Source organism: Eurypyga helias, unplaced genomic scaffold, assembly GCF_000690775.1.
Source record: "Eurypyga helias isolate BGI_N326 unplaced genomic scaffold, ASM69077v1 scaffold13879, whole genome shotgun sequence".
NCBI lineage: Eukaryota > Metazoa > Chordata > Aves > Eurypygiformes > Eurypygidae > Eurypyga > Eurypyga helias.
The window spans coordinates 19,641-35,519 of record NW_010271461.1 but is presented as its reverse complement, the minus strand read 5'-3'; the positions used below and the strand labels follow the sequence as shown (position 1 = coordinate 35,519).

General features: G+C 35.8%; 1 protein-coding gene across 1 annotated transcript in view; it reads right to left on the bottom strand.

Annotated features, from left to right (window-relative positions):
* The window catches only part of LOC104515007 (chromosome unknown open reading frame, human C15orf41), a gene marked incomplete at its 3' end in the record, with an annotated part of 38,824 nt that extends 27,623 nt beyond the window's left edge, over positions 1-11,201 (bottom strand). Inside the window, exons 1-5 of the mRNA XM_010158832.1 lie at positions 11,017-11,201; positions 10,536-10,581; positions 9,611-9,675; positions 6,382-6,442; positions 3,342-3,414 (exon numbers count right to left, since the gene is read on the bottom strand). Coding sequence (XP_010157134.1) covers positions 3,342-3,414; positions 6,382-6,442; positions 9,611-9,675; positions 10,536-10,581; positions 11,017-11,201 — 430 coding nt within the window. The remainder of the gene's footprint in view (positions 1-3,341; positions 3,415-6,381; positions 6,443-9,610; positions 9,676-10,535; positions 10,582-11,016) is intronic.
* Between the last annotated feature and the right edge of the window lie 4,678 nt (positions 11,202-15,879).

Genomic DNA, 15,879 nt, shown 5'->3' with positions numbered 1-15,879 from the left:
CCCCCACCCATACTACAAAAAAAGCAAAGAGGGGGGGGGGGGGGGGGGAAAGGTTATCAAAGCAAGAAGTCTGTTTTCTGGAACTGAAGAAGTCTAGGCTACTAGGTGTTCAATTTCCCACTATACCTAAACTGCTTGGGGAGAATTTAAGTCCATGTTCCATATTTTTTTAAAAGGAGTCCTAAAAGTATTATACTGTAAGTTACTCTAACTTCTATAACGGCAAGCTCCTTTCCTAGCGGTATAGGCCAGTTGGTGGAAAACTTTTCCATTGCTGAGTGATGTTTTTATAAAAAAAAGATCTATGTTTTTCTTTCAACATGTTTTGCTGCCTGCCTTGTAAAGAGGAATGTAAACATTACTGCTAAGTGATAATCCCACTTCTATAATCCTTAGCCCACAGATTTACTTTTCTGGTTTCTGATTCTTCAGAAACAAAAAAAACTCCTTCCCAAAAAACTTTTGCTTACAAAGATGCGCACACTATAAACAACTTCCACCTGATACACCACGCTGTGTTTAAAAGCACAGAAAAAACATACTATCTTTATATTTCAAATACAATACTGTGAAGTGGTTAAATACTATTTGTGTTACGTGACATCTTTTAATCCTTTGCATTGTGTAATGCTATGGTTTACAGTCTATACACAAGAGAGTCAAAGATAATACCAAACCAGTAATTTGTGTAATACAGCAGTACTCTGTATTTTAGTAAGGATATGTTTTAATAAAATGGAGTATAACCGAAGCAATAAGCTGCATGCTTCTCCTGATCTCTGTCATCCATGTATTTTGGTAGAAGCAAAACAATTTAGGACCATGAATTGATTAGTGTAAGTAATAGTACAACTACAGTACTCTCCTCTCCCAGAGGGAAAGCTTTTTTTCCATTTTAAAGGGGAAAAATTAAAAATACAAACCCAAGACTGACTGAGACTTGCAGCTCATTAAAGCTGGGGTGATTTCCACTATACAGAATTCTATTGATCTCCATAGTCCACAGTAGACAAAAAAGTGTGGCCAGGGAGGGGATGATGGATGCCTCTGCCAATAGCACTGAACAAACCTGTTAGCTAATTGCTACCAAAGACAATTATCCCCGCATTGTTTCATAATGGAAACACATTACAAAACTCTAATATACACACAGGGAAATTTGATGATTTGACTGCGGAGCCATGTGCATTGAATTTCATTGCCAAAGGCCAGCCAGGTCGCTGCTGTGAGCGAGAAGAAAGTGTCAGAATAGAAGCCAGAGTATCTCACAGCTCCTTCCTTCCCTAAGATCAGTTTAGCAACTCTCCAGTATTGTAAAAACCCTGCAATTCCCCTGCCACACCCACAGCATGTAACAGACGACATAAAGCGTGTGTCTTTTAATGAAAATGAAAAAATAAAATGTACTCCAAAGGATAGTATATTTTTACTTAGTACAACTAAAAGCCAGTGCTAAAACTGATTCCTCACAGTTCTGATCACCATGAAAGATTTTTTATCATTCCACATTTAGACAAGTAAGCCTCCTGACAGCTATATAACAAATAGGGATTTTAAAGTGTTTTATACAGCGAAATCTCCCTCTTCCAAAAATCAAGTGTTACAAATCTACTTTTGGAAAAAACCTCTCAGATCACAACAAAACTGTCATTGAGTTAAGCAGGTATGAAATCTAAAAATGCTCCAAAATAAGGATTTATTTCACTACATCTAATTACAGTGTAATTCAAGAACATAGCGCTATATAAACAATTTGTCTCCTATCCCCAGCAACCACATTCTTGGAATGCCTCTTTCTAAACAGGATTCTAAATACACTCATATGCCTTCCTGGCACACTCTTACAAGACATCTAATTCGAGCAACGCAGTTGTATGTGTTCTGATGTATGGTACACCTCAAAATTATATTCTGTTTGACTGTGCACTACAAAATGAAGCAAAACAAAAAAGAAAAATGTACTGAAGATATGCCATCATTATAAAGATAAATTAATAGCCAGAAAATTTATGACGAATCTATTAACTTCATAATTCACAAGTCAATGAATTCTGCTTCACCGTGCTTGGTACTGTTCTACATCGGCCAGTCTACCTGCTTCAGATTGTGCGGACTACTATTTTGACAAGACCTGGATAGCAGTAGGTCCAAAGCAATCAGAAGGTTGACTTTGACAAATGGTGGTGCTGCGGCGAAGTTGAAAATAACACACATCCACTTTAATCTCTTTCTTGATTAAATCGAAACCATACCATTCTGACATCATGTGATTTGCTCATGAAGCATCACTGCAGGTTACTTTAGAGGCTACATCTATTGAGATGATATTGAATTTTTAGGGGAAGTACTTAATTCATTCAAATGAAACCTTCAGAAGGTAACTGGGCCACCAGTCACTGATAACTGTGCAGATTCAAAGAAAACCAAAGGAAAAATCCCTGACAAAAACCACCATATGCTACTGCATGATATTTTAGTAGGTATTATCTTTTGCTTTCAAAAAGAGAAGATTATACGCATAAAGCATATTCTGAAGCTTTTTACCTATTCTGCCATAGTCAAGCTCCAAAGGTAAACATTACACTAGGTAATAAAAATGCAGAAGATGAAATTGTCTTTTTTACATGAGACTAGGCAAATATTTATGGGGCAGTTGACAAACTCCTGCCTAGTAAAAGAGCCAGCACTGAGAGCAATTACCCTGATATTCATGACTCACTTTGAATATCACATTGAATATTACTCATAAATCTTTTACGAGCACATCCCCAGAGCTCACTTAACAGCCGGTTTTAATCATGCAGTTGACACAGAGAAAATAACAAAATGTATTTTTTCAGTGGCAAATTAATTTAGGCTTGAACCTCCCGCCGTAGCTCTATTCTTTTCTTTTCTTTCATTCCTTTTTTTTTTATTTTCTTGTACTGAGATCAGTTAAATGCACTTTTGCATTTAACAGCAATATTTCTCCAATGTTGCAAAATTAAAAAGTGCCTTATTTTTAAGACCTATTCTTAGTAATTACTGACTTTTAAACTACATAGCTGTAAACATTTAAGTGTAGTGTGAGCCCCATACCCTTTATTTTACTGAAAGAACAGATACTTTGAAAATCTAAGTGGGAAAAAGAAAGCATTCATTTAGCTAGTATTAAATTGTGGGTGGTCTTTTTACATCCAGTTTGACTGTCACTAGCTGTTGAAGATACCAGCCCTAAAATGCTACCCTCATTAGCTCACTTGCAATGTTGCATTAATTATTTTTATATCAGTCAGAAGAAAAGTTGAAACAAAAATATCCTAAAATAATTAAAAAAAACCCCAAACTACTAAGATACTTACGGAGGGCCTGTTCTTTTTCTTGTAGAAATCTTTCTAACACAATACGAGCCATCAATGATGGGGCAAAGTCCACCTTACCTCAACAAAAATAAAAGGAGTATTTTAGAAGGTAAATGAATTTAGGTGCACATTTGTCAGCACTGTAATCTTGTAGATTTAAAATAAAGAGCAAAAATAGATGAAACAGTGGCTTTTCCAAATTATTAAGCTCAACTAGTTGAACCAAATGTGTAGCAGCAATCCACAGTACCCAGTGGAAAACCAAATAAAGTAGATAACATATATTACTGGCTATTATGTTTGCACATATTGCATTTGAATCACTCTTTGTAAAAGATGACAGTAAAATCCCTTTTGTAAGGTTACACACCAAGGAAAAAAAGTGGTGCTCCTTTGCTGTGAATGCTCACTATATTTGGCACCCGTCAAATGGCACCACATATCCTTAATATAAACATCTCCAGCAGATGTGCTGGGCTGGGTCAAAACTTCTTTAGAGTTTACATCTTCCTTTTTAACAAAGCTATTCCTCCATTTCAATAGTTTTTATATGTATGGAAAATGTATGGTGTATTTTCATCTGAAATTACAACAGCTTTTTGGATACCATTATAATATTCCTTTAGTGCATCAGAATTTTAACTATGAGACAGTAGAACTTGCTCACACATTGTCACACTGAATGTTTCCTGACATGTTTTCAAGTTCAATATTAATGCAAAAATTTTATCTTGATTTAGTAACTAGACAAAAAAGGTGGCTTCATTTGTGCATACAGTTTTTTCCAAATATGTATGTACTTGGATGCCCTTAAATTCCCCAAGTAGAGAGAAATGCTTTTCACAGAGCTGCTTATTTCCAGTAACCCACATCACAGCTGACACATGAAAAATGGTGAAATTACTGAAGGTAGTCCAGCCTGAATAAGGACTACCTTATTAGTTCAGGTACTTGCATCTCCCTAATTTTCATATTAATCATGTGTCCATCTTTCTTTGAAATCGGGCCATCATGCTTCATGTCAGAATTTAGCATGTAAGTAAAATTCATAGTGCTTCAAATCTCACTTGAAAATATTTGTATGAACAGTGACTAATTTTATTATTCCTATCTAACAACGAGATTTATTTTAGTCCACTGCACTACATACACAATATGAAGAAGTTGGCAAGAAAAAAAAAAAACTAAAAGTAGTTTCCCAAACCCTCAAGAAAACAAACTCAAAAGATAATAATATGGAGCTTTTGCTCTTTAACAGAGCTGCTACGCACTGTAATGCACCTATGTTATATATTTCTCATCAATTTTTACAGTTTCCACTGATTAAATATATATTGACTCATAAAGTATTACCATTACATCAATTGTCAGCAGATGCAAGAGTATGTCATTTAAATATTAACTATCATATAAAAATGGCAGCTTGATTGTTTGGAAGCAGTAATCTGGTGCTGGTTATTGCCACATTTCCCTAATGCATTAGGCAGCAGTCAGAAAATACACTGCCTTTCTCATATACCTGCTACTACAAAATCAGAAGCAGATAAGTTCTTTGTATATCTTCCCTTTCTCCCAGATTTAATTTTTACTTATTTCTGAACTGCATAGATCTCTGATCTGAATTGCAAAAATGCATTAGTATAACATAAACAAGGATATGCTCACTAGACTCAGAAATTATATGCACCATCTCTAAATCAATGGGAAAAAAATATATGAAGAACCAGTAACAGATATATTACTTTGTGCTTGAAATATTTTTATGACAGTTCCCATATAATATGGGTGTGATATATCACAAATAAGGTTCTTTACCTAAATTCTTAATAAAATTGTACTTATTTATGTAAAGTACATGCTATTCTCAGTACTTTAAGACTTGTCTTTTCCAGAAATGGTAAGAAGCTACACATTACCACTAACATGAAATAAATCCCTTATTCTATGCTAACTGTATGATCAGGGTATGTGGACACTTCACAGACCATTAAAACCTTCTAGTAATTGATAGGTAATCACTCATTTGCCGGCTGCAGAAATGTACATGAGAGAGAAACCATTCTTTCTTACTAATGTTACGTGTAGAACTTGCTGCTGTTGCAACACTTAATGTTCGTAGTGCCGTGACATTTTTAATGTAAACACTCATTTTCTGCCTCCTCCTTCCATTTTCTATTAAAATGCAACACAAAACAGCATACATTTCATTCTATCCCTCTGAGGGTTGCGTAAGCAGTTGCAAGGAGTATCAGCTATCGTATTGTTATTATTATTGTAAATAAATATTTTAGAGTTTAAGGGGTAGATATTTAATCTCTTTTTTCTAGGAGGCTCACTGCCACTCTTTCAAACTTTTTACATCTTAAGGCAGTGCTTTAGATAGCAGTTTTAAAAGCAAATAACACCTTGCACCCCAAGGCAGATTCATATTGTAATTAATAAACAGCATCAATGAATTTGTCAAGACTTTAATGGCAACCATACTGAACTTTACATACACCAGCTTTTCTAGGAAATGGCTATACCGAGGAATTTATTCTGCTAATTGCTTTATATTAAGCAGTTTTCATTAGCCATCCTTTAATCTGTGTGACTAGAAAAAACGGAGTCAGGAAAAAGAACTGTTTTAACCCTTCCTATTATTAAAAAAAACCCCAACAAAACTTAGAAGGGTTTTGTTATTGAAAACAAGGAATCAAATATAAGTAAAAATGCTGCAACTCCATTTAATCAGTGTGGAATTTTAATAAGTTTGTGCATTGAAGATCTATGATCTGCCTGAGATTTCCAGCAAAATACAAATTCAGAGTTTCTTACACATTCCTTGAAGTTAACAGACTAATTACATTAACTGATTTATTAATAAATGGGGCTTTTTGTCTAATTATTGTAAGTACTAACAGACTGGGGAACCATTTTAAATGTCTAATGTGCCTTGAAACCAATTTTTTAGGTTAATTACATTTCTCACTGAAGTCACTATAGATATGCCCCTTAGGTTTTACACTGGAAGATTAAAGAAAAAAGTGAAGTTGATTACCTCATTGGCCAGCTCCAGTAATACAGGGGCAGCTGCATTTTTCATCACCCCATTCAGGTATCTAGACAAGACAAAGACAGGTAATTCTGCAGTGGCAAGAAAAGGCCAGTTTATACAAGTCAGCATCCCTTGTGATTCTCTTTCATTTGGGGGAAAATATCCCAGTACACAGTATTTAATGGGAAATCTTTTAAGAAATAAGTATTTTAAACAATCATTAACTCTCCGGGGTCATCTCCTATTCATCTGCAAGATATGTCAATCTCAATTACAGATTTTGGGTACCACATGACCTTCAACTGTGGTGGTGCACCTGTATATCTTATGCAATTCATTACTATGCACAAAAACGTACGTTCTTAAATTTAATCCAGATTTTATCAACTGGGCAGTAGTTTGAATACTAAAGGCTTACTTGAGTGAAATCAGAGTTTAACAATCAAATGAATATTCTCCAGAGAAAATAAAAGAAATATATAGGATCCAATAAAGAGTGATAGAAAGTCATTATCCTATCAATGGCAAAGGCTTATCATTTCCATTTAAGGGTATTAGGCCAATATGAATACACAGTGATGTTTCCGACCATTGCATCATACAATATCCCCTTCCTCAGCTCTGTTACTTTCACCGTTTGATGTTTATACTTCAATGATGCCTAAAACCTCTTCTTAGGAGTTGGTGAGAAGAAGCTCTATTAGTGGAAGCCACTTCGTGCATTGCAGCCATGTGAAAAAGAGGAGCAGTTACCAACATTTGAACCTGCTCATTTATCCTATATGTATTTGTACAGCACATCATTACTGACATTATTATAAGACCACAGCCTTTCCAGCTCTATCATCATCTATCCATCAGAAGCCACTCTTCTGCTCATTCGTTAGAGACGTAAAAATTCTTTATCATTTTACCTTTCTGTGAAATGGGTGTAAAATCTTTACATGAACCTCTTCACAGAGGATTAGAGTGCTTTTTGTTTGCAAGTCACTCTGAGGTTTAAGGAATAGAGGAAATGATAAAAGCTTTTTGCTGTAACCTATTTCAATTCTACATAAAAAAGCACGAAACAAGATGTCTCACGTCTAGTTAAACACTGAAACTTTCTAGAAGAAGAAAAAAAGGGAGAGATCATAAATAAAATACCTAATCAGGAAGATTTACTTGCTATTAATGTTCTAAAACTTGCATCTAGTCGATATCAGCCACAGCTGACAATGGTGTAATTTTCTGTCAGGTATTTCTGATGCTACCGGCAATTCCATTATGGCATAACAGGTCTCACATGTTGATGGCAATACTGTTCTGAAAAGCTTGCTGATACCCTTCTTGTAATCTGCCTTCCTGTTTGCCTGTATTTAAGAATAGCAAGTCTCAGCAGAGCAACAGAAACTACTCCATTCAATTGTACTTCTACTTGCTCCCAGTAGGGACCACTGGAAATTACTACCTTCAAAAACTGGTAGTTTCTGACCTAGGAAAGCAATAGGAGCACAATTATTTGCTTGTATGTGGGTGCGAATAGAAAGGAGCATACAACACAGACAAGGGTTTACAGAGGTGAGATGGATGCTACAAAAGAGTAGAGGAGAAGACATGTTTGTCATGTTTATGCTTGGAGTATTTCAAACTGGCTTCTGACTCAAGTAGTCTGTCCCCGTAGCTTACAAAACATACTACACAGTAAATCTACTAAAACAGGATGGAGATGAGTTTTCTAACTATTAACCAGAACATCCCTGATTTTAAAATGTGCATTTTATTCCTCCATGTTAATACATTTGCAATATGAAATACCCAGAAACAGCGTAAAGAATGATTTTCCCCTACCACCACCATATAGCTTCATACATAATGCATTAGTTATGTACTGCTATCATACTTCAGACACTACAGAAGGGGACAAGAGACCAAATCCTGCTACCTGATGTGAGCCAAACTTAATCATACCTACAACCTTACTGACACCAAAACAACTGCTGCTTTGCATAAAGCAAAATTTGGTCCCACATTTGAGGATTAAGTTGTTGGAACTAGTAACACAATCACTATAAAAGCAAATGAAATGATTTACATATGTTCTAAGAAAAGGGTTATTTACACAGAAGTTACAATGAACATAGGGCCCTTCAATGAAATTTTGCTAGTGAAAAGTAATTAAATATAGTACTGTATTTACATGGTTATTAACACAACAATATTTTAAGCCAATATTCTTCCTAAATAAGGATCAACACTAGGAAAAGTGCAATGTGATCCAGTACAAACTTTTACAGAACAATACAACCACTAAAAAAAGAAAATTAACCCCCCAAACCATCACAATTCACAGTAGATATTCTAAATTGGTGTCTCATATAATCAGGCTGTGCTTACGTTTTAAATATATGACTCTGCGGAAGCACAGTTAATTGTTTACAAATGAAGGCTTTTTGTTTATTTTTCTGATTCATACAGAATAATATGAAGCATAAATACCAGACATCTGTAATCACAAGTATGAACTCACTTGCCATGCAAGCTCCTCAGATATGTCAGTCTACAAAGTAATATTTTAATTGGGTATCTTTACCAGTTATCAGTATGCCCCAATTATGTCATTGCAATATTTTTAATAAAGGCTAAAGAAATAGCAGACAAACTATAAGGTGTAGCAAATATAACTTATTAGCTTAAGATGCAAACAATTGTAAAATACTGTAAAATGACATAAAGGTTTTCATCCTCCCTTAACAGCTACTTCTGACACTTCTGTTGATAGAACAGCGGTGATCTAAAAATTAGTGCTCAAACTGGCAACAGATAAATTTAATGTGCAACTTTCTGTAGTGTAACAGAAATGCCATTTTAAAAGTACAAGGAACTGTAAGAGAACAAGCTCCCTTGCTGTAAGGAAGTTATCAGTATTAGTCTTGACAAAGAAATCCTGTAATTACAAACTATAGGCAATATATAATAAATGCGATCACACACACTGTAAAAAATATTTGGTTATCCTGACTTAGAGCTAAGGAAGTGAACCCTCGCTTAATTAGCCTCACCAAAAGCTGAAAAATTTCTGCATTTTCACTGAAAACATTTTAGGTGCACTGTTCTTTATTCCTCATCCCATTTTTTAAAATTTATTTTTAATAGGAAATTATATTAATAAGCTAATAAGCTAATTTACTCATAATTGCCACAATAATTAGTAGTTATGACGATAGTCTTAACTGGGGTGGGGAGGTCATACCTTTGGTAGTAAGTTTCAATAGCTTCAGCTGTGTGATGCTTGGCATGTGTTCTTTTGATTTGTTTCTAGACAAATGAAAAAAACCAGAGTCTTACAAATGTGTCATAGATCAAAACACAGAAATCATGACTGCCCAAACACATGTTCCTTGGCTACAACTTGATACATAAACTGAACTATGTTTTTAGATTCTGTACAGAAATGACATTCAATCTACCTATTGAATTGAACGTCTTCAGACTGTACTGCAATGTACCATATATGTAAAAGCCAGTAAGGTCACAATAATTGAATCTAAATAAGTTTACTGAAGGCTGCAGAGGGCAAAGAAAAACTTGTTCTCTCTTTCAACCTTTGTATTAATTTTCCCTCAATTCAATTCCATCTAAGTCTGGTGCACTCTAGTTTTACAATTCAATTGGCATTTTTAACCAGGAAGAACATTGCTTAAAAACAACTTATTTGAAAAAGTACAAAAAGTAATTCCATAGAGACTTGCCACTTGACTGACACCTGTCATCTCATGATAAATGACTCCATTTTCTGCCTCTCTTGCCTTCTGCCACTCCGGCAATGGTCATTTATCATCATCTCTGTCAGCAATGGAAAGCAGCACTGACAGTGCAAGTCAGCAAACATTTAGCACATGGAACCACGCAACACAGGGAAATTATTATTGTCAGAATAATAATGGTTTAGCATAATTTATTACAGGTCCACCAAATAAGCAAAGGCTAGATGTTATTAGACAGATGGATGGGTAGGCTTGGCAGCCATCCACTGAGACTCAGGCGGTGCTTGATGTGGAAAAGGGAACATCCTCCAAACCAATCAGAAAGCTGGCAGTTCAATTACAAAGAAATAAAGGGACATTCATCATTCAATTAGGCACCTGTCAACCCTCACAAAGGAGAAAACTTCTAACCTGGTACTCCTGGGAGAAGATGCTCAGCAGAGTGGACTGCGATTGACTGGAACAAATAAAAGAAGGACAAAGTTAATTACTGGAGTGCACTGCAAAGAAACAAAAGAGAAGGGAGCTTCAAAGGTAGGCCTGCTGCCCTGTAATCTAACAGAACATGAAAACAAGTGTGGAAAAGTTGTTCCAGATGAACACCTCAGACAAAGGCTTCCCGCTGCTAGGTCAAGGAGAGAGCGTACGAGGGAGGGGAGGAAAATATAGCAAGAGTTTCAAAGCAAATGAGCATATTGTTTGGGTGATTCCTTTTTCAGCTTCAGAACCCACAAAGTCCTATCAGAAGCAGGTAGCTGAGTTAAAAGAGAACAGGCAGTAAGGAAAACAAAGCAAAATTTCCATTAATAATTGATGGAGTTAAATTCCATCAGCAGTTGGGAACATGCCGCTTGTTCATTGGCAACATATTGAAATTCATTTTGTTAGCAGCAAGGGAAACCTCTTCAGTAGCTGTCTCATATTCAGGTTAAAAACTTCCCCCTCTGTCAGAAGTAGCATATGGGACCACTGGAACATTCCCACTGAAACTGATGTGCTTTGAAAATAGAAACTTTCACAGCAGGAAGCCAAGATTCCCCAGAGTCGGTCATTTCCAAAAGCTGCCATAAGCTTCATTCATCTAAGGCTCCACTCAATGTCAAACACCTGGCAATGAAGCAACCTGGAAAGCATTCTTCCCAAGTGGGATTTTTTCTCTCTGAATTGTTAACATTTAGAAATGGGACAAGATTTTTTTTCCCCCTCTGAAAGGCAATCAATACCACACCGCTACTGTTTTCAATTGTCCTCTGTGGATATATCTACCTCATCACATCCTGAATACAATTAATTATTCCTGATATATTTTCCTACTACATGCAACTTGAACAAATGATAATCTCAATAATCAAGTTCTATGGTACAGCAAAGCATTATGAATAATTAACATTTTTCCTTTCATGAACTTACCTACTAAGACATAGTGTAGGTAGTTCAAATATTCAGAGATGTCTCTCTTCTGCCAGATTTCTTATATGTGAATTTAACACCTGTATCACATCATATGTACATTAAATGTAAATGTTCTCTCCATAGTTAAATGGCCCTTCTCCTTGCAATTTTCACACCTCAGAAATACTAATTTAAGATAAAAAAGTCTTACTCCCATTTTAAATAGGGAAAACTGACACACAGATTATCTGAATCAGGTTCAGGTTTAAACAGACAGCATGTCTAGGCAGCACAATATAAAATGTTACCTCTAAACCAACCAGTTGAAGCATTAGCAACAAAGCAAGAAGATCAACGCAGTGCTATATAACAAGCTTATTAGTTTTTCTTATCCATGTCTGTGCTTCCAGCATCTTTGCCATAACACTGTATTTTGGACTTGTCTGGCCAGTGCAACATCTGTGTGACAGCAGTAAACTAAGCCTCAATCTCCAGTATTTTACAGATGAGAATGTTCACCCTGAGTATTCACTGACTGTTAAAACTGTAGAAGAATTACAGCAATGTAGACTAATATACAGATTTATGAAATTAATGGATTACAGAAAAATGAATTACAATACAGTCAAGAATTTAAATATTCTTAAATACACATAATTTGACACACAGGCCAAGAGATATGTACAACAGTCCTTCCCCAAAAGGTGCACCATGCAATTACGGCAACCTTCAGCATGCACATGAAACCATTAGAAGGTGAACAAAGGAAAGAAATTAAGATTATACACTTACATAGGCTATATACATATGCAAAGCTAAGGTATTTCAGGTTGATTTATTTAAAACAACAAACCTGCAGGCTATAAATAAGTTGTATACATATGGCTCCCTAATGGCTCCCCATGTAACTATTATTATCTGGCAGATTTACATGGTCATAACGGGGAAACTGAATTTAGAGAAAAGATGAGTAAAAACCAAAACAAACCAACCAAAAAACAGGACAGCATTTAACTGGATTTCTGGTGTGAGTTCCCTTTCACTGACATACCAATTCTTTTTTTTTTTAGGCCATTCCCAGTACTATTACTATACTTGGGACATTATCGCATTATACTCACTAACACAGCAAAAAGAATTAAGACCATTGTCCCTCTCTTCACTTTCCTGACTCTTTGTCGGTATTATTTGTTCCCTTGGTGTCCTTGGATTTTGCCCTTCTATTTCAGTTTAGTCTGACACTCCTCTCCTATGCTCTCAACTTTTGAGATCATTTAGGGCTTGCTATGAACACTAAATTCAGTCCAACCACAGAATCACAGAATGGTTTGGGTTGGAAGGGACCTTAAAGACCATCTAGTTCCAACCCCCCTGCCATGGGCAGGGACACCTTCCACTAGACCAGGTTGCTCAAAGCCACATCCAGCCTGGCCTTGAAGACAGCCAGGGATGGGGCATCCACAGCTTCTCTGGGCAATTTGTTCCAGTGCTTCACCACCCTCTCCAGGAAGAACTGAATACAGTATAATTGAATATAACTGAACAAATTGGATATATACTGGATTGCAGTACAAAAACATTACGACTATGACAAAGAGAATTAATTATTTCAATAGTACTATTCAATGAATTTCAAGCCCTACTACCAGAAGATCTTTCTCCTTCCCCAGGAGCAGTCGCACATGGCTGCTTCATGCTCCATATCTTCACATGGCTGCTTCCATGCTTCTTCTGGTTAATGTAGTTCCTCTCTTACACACTAAGACTGCTTATCTGCCACTCAGCATTTCCTTGCCACAATTCCATTCCCACAACTTCCTGGCAAAACGAAATAGCTCCTCAAAACACGTCTGGAGCATCTATAGCAAGATGCCATTGACAGAAAACCAAAACATCCTGGTTTCAGAAAGTGCTGAATAAAACAGCAGGACTGTGTACTTGGAGAGGGAACAGAAGTCATGAACATGCATTTGCACTGCAAGACAGCATGATCACAACTGCTGATACTGACAGCTTCGATACTGCCAGGTAACATCATTACTTCTACAGGAGCAGACAAATTCTTAGGGCTCTATCTATCCTCTGAAACTTCTATACAGGATTTCAAAGCAGCAAACGAGCAGAGAAATTAATACAGCTGAGATATGCAGGAAAACAGTGACAATATCTTTTTTTCAAAATAACATTACAGTGCTGCATTATTGCCTTTTACAGAATAAACTTTATAGTAAGCCTCATGGCTTAGTGGAAGGGTAGGGATATTACGTTGAGCAAGCTCTTTTGTCAGGAACCAACCGCAGAGCCAAAGATTAGATTTGCTAATTCTCTGAAACAAACAAAAAAGTCCTGAGTGCTACCTAGTTTAAATAATTAATAAATTATTTTTTTATCCATCTCGTAGAACTAAATCTATTTTGCACAAAACCAAGCAAACTTTCCTCTTATGTTCTGCAGCAGCCACTTTCATGGAACCATTTTGTTCTGCAATTCCAGATGGTAATGGATCTAACTGCCAGAGCTCTGTTCAAAGCAACCAGCCTCTTCTTCAAATATCCTTTTTCTCATACATCGTACAATGAACAAATTTACCTTTTGTTACTCTGTGTTGATGTTGGTGGCATACTTCTACCTGAATGCCTGATGCACCTTGTGCTCTTGTCAATACATAACTGGATTTAGGCAGAAAACAGTGACACCTAAAACCTCCTACAAAACACTCATTTTTTAAAAAAATAAAAGAACTTTTATGTAAAGAAAATGAAATGTCATTTCTAGATTCCAAATGATACAAATATGTAACTTTTTTTTTTTTTTAAAGTATCACAGCTATCAAAGTCCATCCATATTTAGAATGGGATGCCCAAGTCAGACCAGAACAAAACGTGAGAGAAATTATATCTCTAGGAACTTAGAGATCAGTCAAGCTGAAAAGACAACTGCAAGTCTGGCGCTGGAAAAAGCATATACTTTTTAAGATGTAAGAATATTATTTAATTTAATATGTAAGAATATTAATATTTAATTTAATATGTAAGAATAATATTTAGACCATCCTCTTCTAATGAATCCCAGAATTTGGTAGAAGAGGAATGCTATCATCATATTTCAGAAATGTTTTATTTTGCAAGGAGTATTCATATATAAACTAGTAACAGATAATATACTGATGCAGATCAGTGCTTCGTAACTAGAGTTGATATAAAACTCTGGCAAAGAAGCAGTTAGTAAGGACAAAAAGAATTTAATTAGATCAGATCATCTTTCTAACAAGGCAGGCTTGCAGATCTAGCTAAGATCTGGGGTGCTGTCCAACTTAATATTTGCTATTTACTACAGCCTCACAGGGAGAAAATACAAACATGACAACTTCTGCAAATATTGTATTATCAGCCCTTGAAAATAATTAAGTCATTAGGGATAAGAAAATACTTGCACTTTTCTACTTTATTTCTGAAATTACTGAAAACATGAAATTTTAGATGCACACCCAAGTTTCCACTGGTTTTGTATATCCATTTTAAAATGAGTTTCCTTTCCCTCATCTTGAATTCTGCACTTTTTGCTTAAGATAAAAAGACTAAAATATTCAGCTTTACATTTCATGTATTTTACCACAAAAGAAAGGAGGAGTCTCTAGAGTTATCTGTTAAAAAAGAAAAAAAATCAAGAGTAAATATGAACTGCAGTATTTGATCTAGTACCTACTCATATGAGTGGAGACAAACGGCGAAAGCAAAGTCCATCATGAGACAAATGTATACTAGATACATAGAACAGCCTTGATGGCTTTTTAAACAAATGAAATCTACAAAGAACATTGCTTCATTGCTTTTCTTTCACAACATGGAACATTCCACCTTGTTAAGATGATAAATACATTGGATAAAAAACTGAGTGTGGGGACAGGAGTTATGTTTCCAAAGCTCAGAAGCTGTTACATATGAAATCCCAAAGAAACAGTGTCAAACCTTCTCTTGGAAGTGCATACAACACTGCACTTAGCAATTGTGGCAATTCAGATAGAGGGAGAAATTGTCTCTTTCCTTCCACGGTCTCTAGCCTGAGTATGTAGTACTAGTCATATCCTTTCTTGAAATGCTCTGAAGCAGACAGCAAGAGTCTCTCATTTCCAATAATTGGAAAAGAAGTTCCCCATTCCATATACAATGAGTTTTAAAATATTTTTATCAATGCAATACTGACCCTTAAAGTAACTTAGGGCTAGAACTGTGGGGTGCTGCCATGCTGGATTAAGAATCTATGTGAGGAAAGAAATATGTATATTTGACAAATTTAAATGACTGGGGGTGGGAGGGAAATCCTCCTCACAGCTATCCTGCAATTCCAGAATGTGTCTCTAAAA